Source organism: Pristis pectinata, chromosome 3 (genome assembly GCF_009764475.1).
Source record: "Pristis pectinata isolate sPriPec2 chromosome 3, sPriPec2.1.pri, whole genome shotgun sequence".
In the NCBI taxonomy this organism is placed as follows: domain Eukaryota; kingdom Metazoa; phylum Chordata; class Chondrichthyes; order Rhinopristiformes; family Pristidae; genus Pristis; species Pristis pectinata.
The window spans coordinates 45,237,137-45,256,114 of NC_067407.1; the positions used below are offsets into that span (position 1 = coordinate 45,237,137).

At 37.2% G+C, this 18,978-nt stretch overlaps 1 protein-coding gene across 4 annotated transcripts in view; it reads left to right on the forward strand.

The window, feature by feature from the left end:
* tprb (translocated promoter region b, nuclear basket protein) overlaps positions 1-18,978 on the forward strand; it is a 73,579-nt gene that overhangs the window by 17,913 nt on the left and 36,688 nt on the right. For all 4 annotated transcript variants that reach the window (XM_052013042.1, XM_052013044.1, XM_052013043.1 and 1 more), the window contains exons 6-25: positions 209-373; positions 1,172-1,264; positions 1,655-1,735; positions 3,849-3,936; positions 4,027-4,167; positions 4,252-4,346; positions 5,122-5,319; positions 5,814-5,921; positions 6,266-6,492; positions 7,672-7,835; positions 9,732-9,883; positions 12,171-12,319; positions 13,119-13,281; positions 13,632-13,766; positions 14,136-14,276; positions 14,498-14,660; positions 15,347-15,513; positions 17,002-17,154; positions 18,052-18,168; positions 18,408-18,611. In XM_052013042.1, coding sequence (XP_051869002.1) covers positions 209-373; positions 1,172-1,264; positions 1,655-1,735; positions 3,849-3,936; positions 4,027-4,167; positions 4,252-4,346; positions 5,122-5,319; positions 5,814-5,921; positions 6,266-6,492; positions 7,672-7,835; positions 9,732-9,883; positions 12,171-12,319; positions 13,119-13,281; positions 13,632-13,766; positions 14,136-14,276; positions 14,498-14,660; positions 15,347-15,513; positions 17,002-17,154; positions 18,052-18,168; positions 18,408-18,611 — 2,904 coding nt within the window. The remainder of the gene's footprint in view (positions 1-208; positions 374-1,171; positions 1,265-1,654; positions 1,736-3,848; positions 3,937-4,026; positions 4,168-4,251; positions 4,347-5,121; positions 5,320-5,813; positions 5,922-6,265; positions 6,493-7,671; positions 7,836-9,731; positions 9,884-12,170; positions 12,320-13,118; positions 13,282-13,631; positions 13,767-14,135; positions 14,277-14,497; positions 14,661-15,346; positions 15,514-17,001; positions 17,155-18,051; positions 18,169-18,407; positions 18,612-18,978) is intronic.

Consider the following 18,978-nt stretch of genomic DNA (forward strand, 5'->3'; position numbering starts at 1 on the left):
AGGCTAGGATTAAAATTGCCATTTCGTCATTGTTAGGTCTAAACCCTGGAACTCCTACCCGAAAAAGCAGTGGGATTACCTTCACTAATGGGACTTGCTCACCACCGTCTTGTTAAGGGCAATTAGATGTGGGTAATCATTGCTATCCTTGCCAGTAATGCCAGATCCTGGAAAATGATTCTGTGATTGCTAAACTAATTTTTTACAGTATCGTGAAAAGCGTCTTGAGCAAGAAAAAGAATTATTAATGAATCAGAACAGTTGGTTGAATACAGAAATAAAAACAAAGACGGACGAGCTACTAGGACTTCGTCGAGAAAAAAGCAATGAAATTCTTGAACTCCGATGCAATCTGGAGAACAAAAAAGATGAGGTAATCTGTACGTTTTGCTTGGTGAATACAAACAATAGCATTTCTGTCTTCCTCAGCAACCCAAAAGTTCAAAGTCAAAGTTGAATTTATTGTCATATGCACAAGTACAAATGAAAAACTTACTTGCAGTGGTATCACAGGCACATAGCATCATATAAGCAGCATTCACAAGAAAAAACATGTAAAAATTCTGTATAAAAATGCAATTAGAACAAAAAAAACAAAGTCCATTTTAGTGCAAAGTGGTCATAGTGTTGCTAAACTGTAGTGATTAGGGTTTTGTCAGTTGGTTCGAGAACCGAATTTTTGAAGGGAAAGTAGCTGTTCTTGAACCTCGTGTGGGATTTCAGGCTTCTGTACCTCCTACCTGGTGGTAGCTGCGAGAAGATGGCATAGCCTGGATGGTGGAGATCTTTGATGATAGATGTCTTCTTGATGCAGTGCCTCCTGTAGATACTACCAATGTTGGGGAGAGATGTGCCTGTTATGCATTGGGCAGAGTTCTCCACTCTTTGCAAGTTACAAGTTGCCTATTGGAAGAAGTGCCATGGGAACTTTATTTCATATCTGAACTTGATGGAATGGTCTTGGTTTAATGTAATTTGAAAGCTGGAAATTCAAATTATATACAAAACTCCCAAATTTTGCACAGTACTTCAGCTTTAACCTATGACCTGCAGATGAGGGGAGTCTACCACTGAATGTTTTTTTCACTCTCACCTGTGAAACCTCCTTAAAAGGTTTGATTCTTTGGTACTGATTAACCCTGTTGTTGATTTTGACTGTTACCTTTTACAGGTTTGCAGCCTCGAAGAGCAAATTCGTACTTTGAAAGCAGCTAAGGAAAACCTTGAGGAACAGGTTGAAGATTTAATGAATAAATTGAAGGAGGTTTGTTTTTTGTTCACTCTCATGGAATGATAATATTCCAAAATGAAATATGTTGCCTGGGCCAACTATGGCGGGTGCACATCAGCATAGTCTCCTGTCATTGTTCATTTTTCAGTTTTATTTCTCTTTCAGTTAGTTTTCAAATGTGCCAAGCTACACTGATAATCCACTACTGTCGTTGGTGTCCAATTTAGCAGCAAGTTTTAGAAATCCAACCATTCAGTGTTTTCTGAAATTGAATCTGAAAATCTTTGTATAAAGAGAAAACAGTGAACCCTTTCTAGTTGAACTTTGCCAAGTGTGTAGCAATAAGTAGGTTCCTCTTTTTGGAAATTCATGCCTTGACCTTTCGAGGGTTGTGTCTATTTACAAAATCTGTTTTCTGATTAGTCAAAGGAACAGTCTGCAACCATGGAAGAGAGGTTTCGAAATGAATTGAATGCACACGTGAAGTTGTCAAACTTGTACAAGGTATGATTTTGTTTTTCTCTTTTTTAATGTTACTCATTTGCATAAAGGGCTTGGATTTTCTAGAGAAATGCTGAGTTTTGCAAGGAACAGTCTACCCGGCATTGCCACCACCTTTCCCCACCACCACCCCCCCCCATCCACAAGCAGGTAAGGTATTTTGGGACTCCGTACAAATATAGAAGCCTCAGGATCCTGACTGGTGGATGCTGAGGTTTTTGCTATTGATGGCAGAGCACTAACTTCCCACACTTGCTGCATGGGGACAGTCACAACTGCAAGGGAGAAAGCTAATTTTGAGGTAATTTCCATGATCTTGAATTTGCCTGAACTTTATATAGTTTCAAGACCTGGCTTCTCTTTTGGTGTGGGTTGACTAGCTGCCAAATGTTCTCAGCATTATAGTTGGCAGAGATTGTCCTGCCAGTGCCACATGATGGCATTCACATCCTGAGCTTTGAATCTTCTGTCACTCACTTTTAAATCTGACTATAAATCCAATAACTCTTGATAAGTTTTCTAATGATGTCATAATTTTGTATGCCTCCATAAAATCTGCTCTGAATTTTCTGTGCCTCGAGGAGAACCATTCCAGATCCATCAGTTTATCCTTGTATTTGTAATCCCTATTTGTAAAATCATTCTAGTCCTTGCTGCACCTTCCCTATGGCCTTCACATCTATCCTTAGTGAGGTGACCAGACTCGTACACAGTACTCTTTTTGTGGGTGTATCTGTATTCTTGACCTCTTCATCACTACTTAAAATGTCCAGGGTCCCATATGCTTTTTCAATCTGCCTGCTACCTTCCAAGGTTTATGTACCGGTGACTCCTGCGTTACAGAGGTGTTGCATTCCTAGAAAACCTATTGTATCATGGTATTCTGTAACGCAAACCCCTTTTTTCATTGAATCCTATGTGAAAAGTGAAGATGCATTCCTATGGGAAGTTTTTCTCTCATTGAGCCATTTTATCACAGATGACACAGTGACCCACTGCCTTAACAATGTTAGACTCGGGAGATAGAGAAGGTTCATGCAATAGAAACAACAAATCTTTCTCTTTAGTCATTCAATACTGTGGGGCAATAAGATTTGGATATAGTCCCTCCTTTGTCACACCCTCTCCAGACTGAGGATGTGAACAAACTTCTCTGGAGCTCTGCTGCCCTGTGCAGAATTTTCTGTGAAGCCCCGGGCTCATGGATTAGGAAGGGGTTTAGGAAGTGAGAATATCAGCAAAGGGATTTGAGGATTGGGGTTCATGGGAGAAAGATAGTGTAGAAGGAGTTCAGCAGGGTAATGGGTTCAAGTGAGGTGACTCAAAGGCTAAGGGATTACATTAAGGAACAGGTGTAAGAGCTGGACATGACTACTGAGGCTCCCCACACTGCAGTGCATCATAGAAAATGCCTCACAGCACTGCAGTCTGTGACATCTATTCACATGTGCTCGGACTGGAGAGGGCTTGGCAAAGGAGGGAGCCGGTTGTGACTGCCAAGCCAAATTGACATGGTGACGTCATATCCAAATCTTATTGCCCCACAGTATTGAGTGATGAAAAATAAAAATTGACAAAATGTATTGTTTCCTTCACATTTTGTCACCTGTATAGATATGTCCCTGTAATGTCTCTTGTCATTCTACATGAATAACTTCATAATTCTCTGTAAACTTAAACCTAAAATGTGCTGTCTTGAGGCTATTACACGCCTGCTTGCATTTTACAACACTTTTTTTTGTCATTTGCCAATTTTTAAATTTTTCCTTGTGTCTTTCATTGATATATTGTAGTGGTTCTAACCACAAGAGGATGCCACTGTCTCTGTTGCTCCATTATGATTTTTTAAAAAATCACTAAATAGTTCCATGCATTTGCAAATTTTTTTTAATTCTATCGAACATGATTTTTGATAACCAGCCTATAATGTATCTGAAAATACAAATGTTCATCACCTGCATGATCCACATCAACATTACTTAATTCCATATTTTTAAGTAATATTGATAGTTCTGCCTTTCTTCATAGATCACCCCTTTGGCCCCTAGAGACTGGGTTTTAAGATAAACCACCTACAAATATTATATGGTAAATACCAAGCCTTGAACCTTTGCAGGGTGCAGCTGATGACTCTGAAACTAAAGCAACAGAACTCACCAGAGCTGTCGAGGAGCTTCATAGTCTACTGAAACAGGCAAATGAAGGTATGTTTACTTCAAACATTCTGCTCCTTTATGTGTAGATTCCTTGGTTTAAGTTGTTTGTAAAATTAACTTGCTTGATATTTGTTTCAGCTCATAAAGTAACTGAAGATCGCCTGACTGAGACAGAGACCTCCAAAACCAGAGCAGTTGCTGAACTAAATGAAAAGATTATCAAACTGGAAAAGGAACTGGAAAGTGCTAACCATCTTCTTTCAGCTACAAAGCTTAAAGGTGCCTCATTAGTTTGATACTGAAGCATATTCAATAGCAGTAAGATTTGTTTTGTAACATCTGACAGTGTGTTTTGTATGATAGGAGCTGCCACTCTATCAGAAGAGGAGCTGGCAGCGATGTCACCCACTGCAGCAGCTGTTGCTAAGATTGTGAAGCCTGGAATGAAGCTCACAGAGGTACAAAGCTGGTGTTACTTATGTTTATTTCAGTTTATCTCTCCGGGGGGTAATAATCAAGGAAGTTTCTTTGCTGGGTTTCATAAAAAATTTTCAAGCAGCATATAGATAAGTTATAACATACTTTATATTCAGAGTATCATGCACGTTGTGTTTGCAATTACACTTTCTAGGATTCAAATTTACATCACCTTGTGTAGTTCTTTATGGGCAGGGAGGAAACTGACATTTTCAGTGAGTGCCTGACATTTTCCTTGCATCTTTACAGTTTTCTTTAGCTACCTATTTGTAAGAGGAACAAACTGGCAAATAGTTGGCTTAACTCACCAATCAAAGTAGTTAGCTCAACTCACCGATCAAAACTTACCTTTGTCTTGAGATACAGCAGCTGTTTCTTTTTTATAGCTGAGGCTTTGATCACATTGGTGCCTACGTAATTTGTTGTAGTTCTTGCTATTCACTCCAAAACAAATACTACTGGAGAAGCAACAACCTGCAGTAATCCTAATTTTAATATAGCTATATCTTCAATTTTTTTTTAACTATTTCCTTGGATTGCAGTGACACTATAATACTCTTGAAAACTGGTGATTGGAATTTCACTTCAGTAAGTCCATGGCAGGGTGTTTATTGATTTGTGACATAAGAGCAGTGATAATGAAACTGGGTGGAGTTTTTACTGAACATTTTTGTGTTCTTTGGAATGAGAATACACTGCATGTACAAATGTAATTTGGATGAAATAAAGTACTTCCATTCATTAATATCTCTGCAGTTATATAATGGATATGTTGAAGCCCAAGATCAATTGCTATTAGCGAAACAGGAAAATAAGAGAGTAAATAAATATTTGGATGAAATTGTGAAAGAAGTAGAGATGAAGGCTCCGCTTCTGAAGCGTCAGCGCGAAGAATATGAACGCGTGCAAAAAGCTGTGGCAAATCTCTCGGCTAAATTAGAAGATGCCATGAAGGTAATTTTTGTTCTATACTTCCTTAACAGTTATTTCGTTTGAAAATATTTCCCTGACTACATAAATAACTGGATTTTGAAAATACGAATAAAAGAATACAGAGCTAGTGCAAGCAAATGGGATTACTGTAGATGGGCAACAAGGTTGGCATGGACATGGCGGGCCAAACTCTGTGACTGTATATTCAGGATAAAGAATTGAAACTGTACAAAGGTACAGTTGGTTTCTTAGCAAGTTAGTTGTTAGATATTTCCATTCTAATAATAAATATCACCTGTGTATTTTGCATAATCTGGTGTACAAAATAGTATTGTGAAATTTGATGACAACTATTGTTGATTATTAATTCATTGTTATAAAAGCAATTTTACGGAACCCCTCCAGTGATTTTATTTTATATGTTGAAACACTTCTCTAAAAATGCTATGCAAACAAATTGTGTTGTAAAAGAATTGTTATTATGTAAATCGCATTGATAAAATCTGCCTCCATAGGAAATTCGACGTTTACAAAAATGTACCGATGAAGCAAATAAGCAGGCTTCATTGCTTAGCAGGGAGAACCAGAGATACAAAATGCAAGTGTCAGATCTTTCGCAGCAGGTTAGTACTTAGCATTAAGTACATTTTACCCTCATGTCGTTAAGTCAAAGTAGAAACTTTCCTAGTCCATTTAACTTGGTCAAAATTTGTGTTAGCTTGAGCTGCTCTCAGCAGGGATGATATCAATAGATGTGCTCTATTATTGTCTGAAATATGGTGTAATAATTACATCTCTGAATGTACTTTCTCTCATTTGCTGAATGGCCTATTTCTGTGCCTTAGATTTTTTTTAAGTGAAGCATATAATTTACAGAATTATTCCTTGCTGATCTGATGCAGCAGTCTCCATGTGTCATTGAATCATTCATTGCTCCTCATCTGACAAGTTTGTCATTGTGATTCAGAATAGAGTGCTTTTGATGGAACTGGAAGATGCACGAGGAAATCATATTTTACGTGAAGACGAAGTTAGTTCTGCCGACATAAGCAGTTCCTCTGAAGTCATTTCACAGCACCTGGTGACCTATCGTAATGTTGAGGAACTGCAACAACAGAATCAACAGCTACTGGTGACTGTTCGTGAACTTGCTGAAAAACAGGAAAAGGAAGAGCAGGAAAAAACGTCATCACGGTAAGTGTTATAATTGCTTTTGACTTTTTTCCTAACATATTGATTGCAGATCTGAAAATGTCTCACAAGCCAGTTGGAAAGTTGCATTCCTTGCACCACTGCGTCTGTGCGTGTATGTATCAGTTCCATCTCTTCATGTTCCTCACAGAAGAATTCCTTCTCCATTTAATTGGTCCTATAGCCATATTCTGAAAGATGTCATTTGGAAAACTAAAGCCAGCTTTCTCAGTTTTGCTAGCACCTAATATAAAAGCAAGGGAATGCTGGAAATAGTCAAGTCAAGCCGCATCAGAAGAGAGGAAAAATGTTAATGTTACAGATCAATGGCCTTTCATCAGAACTTGGAACAGTAAGGAAACAAACCTGTTTTAAGTTGCAGAGAATGGGGAAGGGTAGTGATAACAAAAGCGGGATAGAGTGGAGACCAAGAGAAACTGAATGATACACATGGTGTTGGTGCTGGCAGAGAGGTGGTGGTGAAGGCTTGTTTGTTGCAACTCTGTCTGGAGGAGATGCATATAGTGGAAGATGAACGAGAATAGAGAGAGAGGAAAATGTTGGAACTGAGATGCAGAAACAGCAGTAGCTTGAAGTGAGAAATTAAAGAGAACGTTGGCAACACCCTTTAGGATAAGTAGCATCTGTTCAGAGCATGCAAGCTAGAGATATCCTGTTTTAATACTCAATTTGCATACCAATTTTGGGTTGGAACCACTTTTGTTTATATCACATTGCTACTCCTTTGTCCAATAATGCAACATGGTAACATACATGATTTCTTTCCTAAATGAACTTTCATTTCCTATGAATTAATGAATCAATTTCAGAACACACTAAGTCCCTTCATGGCTTCATTGCAACTTCACACAGTACCATTATCTAAGCCTTGGGTACTTTCTGGCAGCATTCTGTCCTGATATTTTGCAAAGTAATTGCATCATAAGAGATTGGATTTAACACTTTTGGTTCAGTCCTTCTTAGTCCCAAAACCTCCTTGCTTTTCCATTAAAGACCTTTTTCTCTGCTGTCTTGCATCTCTGGTTTATGATTCTCATGAACACATGCTTGCTACCCTCCTGGCTGGTCAAGAGGTAGTGCTTTGTCTAACTAAATTTTACTATCAAGGTTGTCTTTCTTAGAAATAATTCAACAGATAGAACTAATCTTTTTGAACTGTAGAATTTCCGAACTTCAGCTGAATCTTGCGGAGGCACTGAATGAACTCGAACGACTTCGTGAAGCCAGAAGTCACCAGATGCAACTAGTGGAATCAATTGTTCGGCAGCGGGACATGTACCGTACACTGCTTGCACAGATGACTGGAGTGACGATACCAGTGCAGGGTAAGGAGAGAATCGCCAAACGTTACTTCATTGGGTGGAATGCTTAGAAATTTACAGGGAGTGAAGTTTGGTACAGTTTGTCTTTCAAAGGCAGTGTATGCTGGAGGAATAGAACACGACTGTATTAATGCAGTTTTAAATAGGGTGAAATAGAGATAAATGGGTTTCATCCAATGACAATCTAATATGTACTTAATTCTGAAAAGCATTGAAAGAAAAACAGTTACTTGTGTGGTGCCCTGATAGAGAAAATCACCTAAGTACTTCACAGCAGTAAAGAAAAATTACTCCAAGCTTTGTGATGCAACTATCAGCATAGCATAATAAGTTATTAAGGGAATCCAGGGATAAGAGGTTAGTGCAGCAAAGTGAATGTGAACTTGCTGAATGGTGATGTAGTTGTGAGGTGCCAAATAGCCTTCTATTTCTTTAGGGCATTTAATGGAGGGAAAAGTGCCAAGCTTTGAGTTAGCTGGAGCTTAGGCCAGTGAAGAGGTCAGAAAATGTTTGTGTGAGAGTCCATAAGCTTGTGTTGTGTTCAGTTTAAAGTACCCAACAAGTAAGATGGGCAGTGAGAGATTTAACCCCTTATTGGAACAAAAGTAATTGTAGAGAATGTAAAATTAATGATTTTCGAGTTTTTAAGTCAGTAGATAGCAAGCCTTTCAGAATGAAGTTGGGCAAGTGGGAGGAGTGGTGATTTAAGATTCACTTAGATTTGGCATTATGAAAAAGGGCAAAGATAAACCAGAGGTATGTGTGAACAATTGTAATAGGCAAACAAGATGAACTAGAAGCAGAAACTAGAAAGCAGCTGAGCAGCTCAATGGCATTGCAGTTCATGCTCCAAGGATTCTCTGGTTCTATTTGTGCAAAATCACATATTTAGAGATCCTGTAGGTTTACCCAGGTTACTCTCGTTACCTCCCACATCTGAATAATGTGGTGTTAGATTGGTTGGTACTGAAAATTATCCCTCAGAATTGGATAAGAGTAAAAATAAGTTGACGGGCATGTGTGGATGAGAATAGATTGCAGTGGTGCAGGGAAATAAGGTGACTGGAATGGTTCTAATGGGATTGTTCATCTGGAAACCAGCATGGACCCGATGGGCCAAATGTTTCTTGTGTCACTCTAAGTATATTTGGGTAAATTGGTCAAAGAACATTGAGGCATTTGACGAATAAGACAGCGAGGGTTTGGAGCTCATTTCCATTATGAAAATGCCTGGCCTTCTGGAATCTAACCCTTACCCTTGCACCCTTTCTTAAAGGTTGGATAGTTAATGAGGGTTAACGACTTCAAAAAGCTTGTAGAAATAGAAGGTGCAGGAATGAAAGTAAGGAAATTTGGAAGGGAAATAGTGCATGTAAAAAAAATATTGGTAAGACAAATGCAAAGGTACTTTTTACACTTGAGGTTAAAAAGGATAAAATCTGAGTGTAGAAAACGTGGGTATGTTTTATAGAGGAGGTGAATGGTACAAATTAACCCTTATCACAGGAAGGACTTGCTTCGCCAAAGAGGGTACAGAGGATATTTGAGAATGTTCTCACTGCTGGCGAAATTTAGTTATGAGGAGAGAGAGGCTAAACTTGGCTTTTGGCATAAGTGTAGTTAAAAATTAGTTGAGTTGAGCTTGTGGAGCAAGGAGGACTGGAGGTGATGTGGGCAAGAGGCAAGACTTCACATGTGCATGGGCTAATTTTAGTTAGGATTCCCTGTGATTGAGATGAAAGAATCATGGAATTGCAGCACAAGAGGAGGTTATTTGACTTGTTCAAATTCATGCTGACTTCTGGAAAATATGGTTGGAAATTTGCCACGTGGTCAATTTTCTTAAGCTGTTTTAAAAGACGTAATAAAATATGGTTTCCCCCTCCCACCCAACATTAGGTAATACAACAGAAGAGATGCCTTTAATATCATCCACTCCAAAACGGTCTCCAGGTCAAACAAAACAATTGCCACAGATGACTTCCACACCAGCTCCAATTCCTTCAGTGGAATCTGCAGAACTTGTTCAATCAAGGACGGCACTGAAACAGGTAAAAAGGGGTAAAACAAAATGTATTTGTTAACTTTTGAAGAATCTTTTGACTTCAAAACATTTAATAGCACAAGTTGCATGGTGGCAAGTCCATAAGTTGTTAGCATTTTCAAATAAACAATTTTTCTCGGTAATATTTGGGAGAACATGTATTTGATCAACCATTTACTTGTCTTAAACATTTACCTTGTCTTTGTAATGGAATTAGTGTCTGCATTACAGTGGAAAAATAGTGAAAACAATTATAATGGAAAATAGCATTGTTAAATTTCATTGTTGCAATTTATGTATTAATGGTTGAGTTTCTTGAAATTTCAATCACTTATTTTTATTCTGTATAATTTACCAATTACTGTTTTTCATTAAATCCCCAGTTCCCACCACAATCTTGTGTTATTCACATCTAATCTTTTTGATATTTATCATTTCCCCTCTCCAGTAAAACCTATTTGTGTTTTCTTCCCCAAATCCTTCAGATATTTGTACATATATTATCCTATCGTAATGTTGACAAGTTGAGTGCTGATAAACTCAGCACCATCTCAGACTAGGTAACCTGTTTTTATTTAACTTTTCACACTCCTGGCAGATTTTGTTCCTAAAAGTCATATTACCCAGGATTTTCAAAAGCAATGCTGCATTATTATTTATCAACATTAAGTTCAGGATTAAATTTGGGATGATGCATTGTCGACCACTGTTTACGTACGAGGGGCTTTGCAAAGGAGAACAAATTAGTCCAACAAAGAAACTTAGATTTTCATAAGAATATTTAGGTTTACCATTTAGGTTTACCATTGAGTTTTCACATTGGGGATGGAAATCAGCAGTACCATGTATTAAAACTTAATTTGATTTATTCAGATATGGGATACGAGTGATTCTGGAAAATATATTTTGACATGGCACTCCTACTATTACCACTGACTCATTGTAAGAATTAGCATAGGAAAATAAATCACCTAATTGGTCACATAGTATTATCTTGTAGGTACATTTTAATTCAGTAAAACTTGTCAAGTCACTTCATTGCAATGTAATCTGAATGCTAAGCCAAAGGAGAAGAGGTTGGGCAGATGACCAAAAACTTAGCCAAAGATAAGTACTTTTTAAGGAACGGAAGGGAGGTTTTTGTTAGGAAATTGCAGAATCTGGGCCCTCAACACCTGAAGTCAATGTAATTAAGAGAGCGCAGTTTGGAGAATCATAGAATATAGACAATATGGAGATGAGGCCATTTGGGCCATGGCACCCTGCCATTACCCTGCCAGTATTTCCTACTACAGTTACCTATATTTTCACATTGAATTCCATTTGTCTAACTCTCAGAATGGGAACATATCAATAGGCTATTTATCTTAGAGCCTAATATATTCTACTTCCTGCCCTCACCCCACTGTCTCTACCATTTTATATTCCATTCTCCTCAGCTGTGTTCATGAAACACTAAAGTAATCAGTTAGGATCACAACCATGTTTTCTGAGACCAAATTGAAGTTAAGCTATTTCTAATTCATGTGCAAAATCAAATTGCAGCCAATAAAGTTGGCCACGCACCAGTTGAGAACTTTTACTGCTTGTCTTTCTTCCTTTCCCCTTTTCAATAACAATACCAAATCAAACTGAATTATTATCACAATTACCAAAATGCTCTCCCATTTCCCCCTATTGTTGCCTAAAGCTGCTAGAATTGCTGCTCTCTTGTCGGACAACTGTGCTGATTTTAAACAGTATTCAAAAGTGCAGTTTTAAGTAAAACTGCATCCTCTTGCCTTTTTACACTATGCCTCGCATTGTAGAAATCCCCTTTTGTTCGTACCTTTTGCTTAGCTATTTCCTCTTCAGGCTGACCTGCCTGGTGGTCTCTGAAATATCCAGCACATGGATTTAACCCCATCAATCTATTTTTATTTTCTTCTGTTAAACTCAAATGGCCTCAAATGTTTTGACCATATCATCCTTCCTTGCAGCTCACTACTTTTCATTAGCTTTTTGGGGTCTGGTCATCTCTGAGAGTGCCACAGCCTGAAGCTGGTAGTGATGAATAACTGGTAATAGATTTGCAAATCAGGATGATGTGCAACTTGGAAGTGAATGTGCTGCAGGTGGCAATGTTCTGTGCATAAATTATGGGAAATTTAAGATCCTAAGTCTGTGGTAATTAAATTACTGCATGTAATTAAGAAAATCTCATCAAATATTTAAATTATTGGTTATCAAAAGCAGAAAATAAATTTGTGGAGTACTAAGATTTTAAATTCATAATTTATAAATCACTATTTCAGCTTCAATTACATTTTGAAAATTACAAAAAAGAAAAGGCAGAGAATGACAAAATGTTAAATGAACAGAATGAGAAACTTCAAGATCAACTGACACAGATGAGAACTGAAAGTACAAAATTATCTACACAACTGGAATTTGCCTCTAAACGGTATGTGTGAGAATCAAAACTTTATAGCTTTTTTTAAGGGACATAATTTATATGATTTGATGTAGTATTCCAGTGCCACTTCCCTAAAACTGCTGGAATTGCTGGTTGCTGTGTTCTGATTTTGAAAAGTTCTCTTCAATGCATTATAAAAAAGCATCCTGCAGAGATTTTAGCCCTATATGTCTGTCCTAATTAATCTTCTATTGGAAATTCTAACAACGCCTTATTACTTGTGCATACAGGAGAAATTTGCTCCTTTGGCTGAATGTTTAGGGGTCTACAGTACACTCAGTATGCTTTTCCCACTTTGTTTCTTATATTGAGTCAAGAAGCTTTGATATTTCTATCATAATGTTGTCCCCATGCCATTAGCAATAATGTCCCCCTCTTTATTTTTATGTTAATACTCCCACCACCGGGCTTTTTCCTTTAACTAGAAATGTTGCTTAAAGTCATGCTTACATTATTCATGTTTAGAGTGCATTCTGGTGAACAGGCATTGAAGTCTTATTTTTAGATTTTACTCACCAGTGGTGGCTAGGGAGGATGTGGTTTTGGCTGATTTTTTTTTGGTCCTTTTCTGAAAGTACGGGGGTACTACAAGGTTAAATTGAAACAAAAAAAAAGTATAAATCATGTTCCTCGGAGTTTTAGAAATTGCCAAATTGTGTGCACTAATGCTGTAGAGAAGGCTTCATTCTGTTCTAATCTGGCAAATGGGATAGTAAGTTGTTTCACTTCCGTCACTGACATGACTTGCTGTGGATGGGCACAAAACTTAAAGAAGAATTTTTAATAGGTACGAGATGCTGCAGAACAATGTAGATGGATTCCGCCGTGAAATAGCTTCTTTGCGAGACAGATGTCAGAAACTTACCACAACAGTTCAGAAGCAAGAGCACATAATAAACAGCATGACTCAGGATTTGCGAGCATCAAATGAAAAATTGGCTTTGGAGGAGGTAAGTTTGGAAGAGACCATGTGATTATTTTCCAGTCTTCCTTAATGTACCAACGGTTGCATTTTAGTCGAGGTATTTTTGACCTTTGCATTACGCTAATATAATTCCTTCCCCTTTATAATCTCTTTGGTCAAGTATTTCACAGGTTGGGTAACGATGCGTATTATTTGTATATTGAATGAATTTTTTAGGTGGCTCTTTAGGTGGCCTAATCTTGATTGTACCATGTTTTGTTTAAAACTTCTCATGTTCTTAATGAAAGAATCCATTTCATTTCATTTGAAATTGGTTGGAATAGTTTTAGAAAACAGCAATTGAAAAGTTGTTAATCTTCTACAACTTCCTCACAGACTCGAGGAGAAAATTTGAGGAAAGAAAAAGATATGTTGAAGATGGTAGAAATACGCCTGACCCAAGAACGGGATTCAAAGTTTGCAGAACACAGGGGACAAAGTTTGCTACTAACAAATTTGCAATCTATTCAGGTATACTATTTATATGGTCTTGGACCAGGAACAGAAATGTCAGTCACAGATTATTTGGTGTAAGAGTTAGGAATGACAGTAATTTGAATAATGCTGCTGGTATGTTCAAAGTAGTTAACTAATAATTTGTATTTTTACTTTCTAATGAGCATAGTCATTAATATTTTTCAAGGAGTATTAGTGTTTATAAAATTGGACAATAGTAACAATTCTTTATTGGCAAGCATAATAGTCTATGGAAACCTGGAATGAAGGCTTGGGGTTACTTTCTTCGAGAATACATAGAATCAATTCTTTGTTTTTAAAAGCCCTTATCCAGTTTTTGGTTTAAAGTAATTCTGTTTGCATTTAACTCTTGACAATACATAGCTGAGTTTGGAACGTGCAGAAACTGAGACCAGGCAACGTTTAAACAACCAGATTGAAAAGCAAGAGCGTGAAATCGAGAAACTGAAGAAAAAATGTGAATATGAAGTGGATCAACGTCATTTGCTTGTCAGAAACCAGGATGTAAGTTTATATCTTTAAAAATAACGATGCAGGGTATAATTAATGTTTTCTGTCATGTTTAAACAAGCTTAGGGAACCAACAAATAATGGGAGGGCAGAGTAGAAAATGGAAACAAGACAATGTTCATAAATCATCACACAAAGGACTAACTATTGCTCTGTTGATTGGTTCTATAAATTTATCCTTTTGGATGTGAATTAATTTCTGTTCTTTTTTGAAGATTCAACTTATGGAAGTCAAGAAGCAGCTTGAGACAGAGTCTAATCTTCACACGAAGACAAAAGAACTTCTGAAAAATTCAGAAAAAGAAGTTAGTTCCTTGAAGCTACTCTTGAATAATCTTGAAACTAAGTTGGCAGAGACCACAGGAAGTGATTCCAAAGGTAAGCCACTTATCCGAACATGACTTATACACGTGTAAGTAGATCCATGTTCTTCTGTCTCTTACTTGACCCAAGGCTCACTCCCAACAACCTTCCGCAATGTAGAGTAGCCCTTCAATAGGAATAGTTCATTTACAGCTTGCACTCTGTTCACAGTCTTAAGTATCTGATTGTATGTTTGTTGATTATGGATGATGTGTATCTGTGGATTTAGTTTTGTACAGACTGTAATTAGAATGTTTTTTTTTTGTTTCTAATTATACCAACTTTATTATACCAATGAAAATGTGCTCAGGTTGTTATTACTCTCATTCATAATGTATGGGTGTTGCTGGCGAGGACATAAATTGTTACCTATAAGATATCCTAATATGCTCTTGAGAATACAGGGCTGGGCTGCAAGAAGAAATAGAAAGAAGAGAGAATTCAGGTTAGACAAACTTAAAGATATTTGTGTTTTTATTTTTCTTCCTTCTTTCAACCCCTATCCCACACATTCAGACTTGGCTTGAGAGTCAGCAACTGAACTTCATGATGGAAGTTCCCTTTGGAGAATTGTTAGAATGTCAGTTCACCAGATGAATAGTGCAGAATAACTCATCCGAATAAATTACTTCCATAATGAGTAAGGAATTATTGTTGATTGAAATTGAAGTTAGCCATATACAGCTCTGATCTATTTCCAGGTGAATCTAATACTGAAGAAGATGTTGATAACCTCCGAGCACAGCTTAGACAGGCTGAGGAGCAAGCAAGTGACTTGAGAGAACGCCTGAAGACTACTACAAGTAATGTGGAACAATACAGAGACATGGTCCTTAGTTTGGAGGAGTCTCTTAGTAAAGAGAAACAGGTTGGTAACTTGTATATGCATCAGTAAAGAAATGTAATGTTTCCTGTGATGATGAGTGGAACATAAGAAAATAAGAAGCAGGAGTAGGCCAATGCTCCCTTGATCCTGTTCCGCAATTCAGTAAGAATAATGGCTGATATGATTTTGGCTTTGATGCCTTTTTCCTGCCCTATCCCCATACCGCTTGACATCCTAAAAGTTGAAATGTATGTAAATCTTTGTGTTGAATCTATTTAGTTAGTCTGCCTCCACAGCCCTCTGGTTTAGAGAATTTGAGTCATGACTCTGAGAGAAGGAAATTTTCATTATCTCTGTCTTAAATGGGCAACCCACTTTTTCTGAAACTATGCTATGTAGTTCTAGGTATCTCCACTAGGGGGAAACATGCTTTCCGAAATCCTCAATTTGTGTTTCAGATCACCCCTCACTCTTCAGAACATAAACATTTCAGGTTCAATTTGCTCAACCTCTCTTCATACATTAACCGTTTCAGAAATCAAGAGAGTAAACTCTCTCAGCACTGTTCTTGTAGTGCATTTATCCTTCTTTAAGTGTGGAGACCATTCTGTCTCAGTCCTCCAGGAGAGACTCAGTTGTATCCTGTCTCCAACATTCCATTTAAATTCCTAAATAATGGCTGTATCTGCCTGCTAACCTTTTGATGTTTCACGCTAGGACCTCCATACAGATCCCTTTGTATTGCATCATTTTGTAGTCTCACTCCATTGAAATAATAATTTGCTTTTTCATTCTTATTGAATGGATAATAGCATCATATTCTATCTGACAACTTCTCGCTCATTCAGTTTATATCCCTTTACAGACTCTTCATAACTTGTATCATGAGCAAATTTCAAAGAGCCACTATTTTTAAAAGAGGAACCACTTAATGTTATTGTTCCAACTGTTGTAATGGAAAACTACAGATTGGCCAACTATTTTTAATGTCCTTTCAAGACATTGATTGAATATAAATGGCAGCTATATTTTGCACTGGAGAAGTTCTCTTAAAACTGACACCCCTTCTGTAAACACAGCATAAATTAACAAGAGTAGAAGTGATGTATGTTTGGAACCCATTATATGCTCATGCCTGATGTCAATCATTTCTGTTGCCTATTCCTTTGAAATATGTGATGATCTCTTGTTGTGTTTGGCTTGCAAAATCTGGAGTGCTTTGTTTTCTGCTGGGATTTGCGAAGTACTGAAATGTGAATAATCAATTGTATTCCTTTTAGTTTGAAAATGTGATTGACAGATCATTCCATTTATTATTCTGCTCTGCCATTTCAACTTGTACCTGTCGACTTGCATTTGAATAAACATTAAGCTTGACGAGCCTGGTATAAATCTGCTATCTTACTGAATCAATACAAGAAATTCTGCATGATTGACTCAATAGCTGGGACCCACCATGTACCCCACCAGAAATACAAAGAATGGTGTGAATAATCTAACTTTTTTTTTCTATTTTTTACACATTCTCAGGTAACAGAAGAGGTACGGGCTGCAGTAGAATCTCGACTTAAAGAGTCTGCAGAATATCTGGCGCAGTTAGAGAAACGTATGTTAGAAGCTGAGAATGAGAAACAAGCTATCACCGACGAGAAGCACAAAGCAATAGAAAATTTGGAGCAACAGGTAATGACATTTCATTGGAAATGGCAGTCATAATATCCTTGTGAAATAAAACAAAATGCTTTAAGTTGCTTCGTATATGCCTATTCACGAATCGTTGATTTTAGTGAATCCAAAATTAAAATTCCAAGATGGCTAAATGTGATTATTTAATTAGGTTAGATTATTTAGTATTCAGATTTCTTTATTCCTTTGCTTACTCGTTCTGCTACTGAAGTGAAAGACAGATAATTGGCTCTTGAATTTTGGAAGCTCTTAAAAATAGAATAGTTATAGAAGTAAAGATTTATTTTGTATAATCATAATATAAACATATACTTCCTCCATACTTTGTCAATTCTTGTGTTAATGCAGGAACATTTTATAATATGTTAATCAATATTACTAAAGGCTTTAAAATTGAACTTTGTACTGTGTACAGTTTTACAAATAGTATCAGATCAGTTTAACTCATCTGATCATTTGAATTGACTTCTGTTTGGATCAGCCAAAATGGGACAGCAGTGAAAGGCTTTGTTTCTTTTAAAACAGAATGTGAAAAACATGGTTTCTTTTTTATCGGCAAATACAGATTGGAGTTACCTTAAGGCCTTTAAACATTTTTAATTTATCTTTTTGAATATTGCCGTTTAATGAAGTAAAACAGTGACATCAATCTGCTGGAAAGAATTTTGATCTGGATGTGTAGTGTCACAAGCCTAAAGGGGTTAGTTCCCCTCAAAGCTCTGCCAGTTGCTGTAAGCATAGAAGCTTAAGGATATATTTGAAAGCATGTGGTCATGTCATAGATTTAATAATGAATAATTAATTCTAATCCTTTAGTTTTATTTTATTTTACTTCTGGGCTATTCTTTGATGGAAGCTTTATTTTAATACATTATTCTATTACATTTATTACAGACATCTGAACTGAGGAGAAATCTCAGCAGTCTTCAGGCAGAACTTCAGGATGCCGTTCAGCGAGCAGCTACTGCAGCAACCAATGAACAGCAAGCAAGAGCTGACTGTCAAGAACAGGTCTGTAACTATAATGGGCACAGTGATTCTATGTGTTGTATGAGTCGTGGTTGATCAACACCTTAAAAATTGTTTGTCAGAAGTTTGTATAATACCCTGAAACTTTTGAGTCTCTTTTGAACTTTTGAAAGTGGAGTGGTGGGTATGTCATTGCAGTTTGTAAGGAATAAAATGTATCCAAAAGAACTTTTCCCCCAATTTATAGATTTAACTTAAAGACTTTTTATTGGTGTTTTTAGGCCAGGGTGGCATCTGAAGCACAGAATAAATATGAGCGCGAGCTGATGCTACATGCTGCTGACGTGGAAGCACTGCAGATTGCTAAAGAGCAAGTTGCAACAAATGCACAGGTGCGGCAGAAATTGGAAGACGCTTCTCAGAAAGCTGAGGCACAGATGCTGGAGTGCAAGGCAGCCAAGGATGAAATAGAAAGAATATTGAAGGTAAGTAGGTTTTGAAATTGTTTGTTCAGTTGCAGGGTGTATACTTATCAATCAACAAGATTACATTTCTCCTGTCTAATCTTTTTGTTTCTGAATGGAAATATCGAAACAGTCCCTGCTGATTAAATGTAGTTTGTGTCTATTCTGAACCCTGTGCCGATGACTCAATCTATTGTCATTTTTGTTTGTCCTCCCCTTTGGCACTATTTAAATTCAAGTAGCATCACCCAATTTGTAATTTTTGTTTACAATAATATGCGGCCTGATTTAAGTCTGGGAAGAACAATCCATTCAGTTTCCTGCCCTGTCACCTGCAAATTATTTTCCCTTTGAGTCTTGCCCAAACTGCTCTACTTGATGTGGTTTC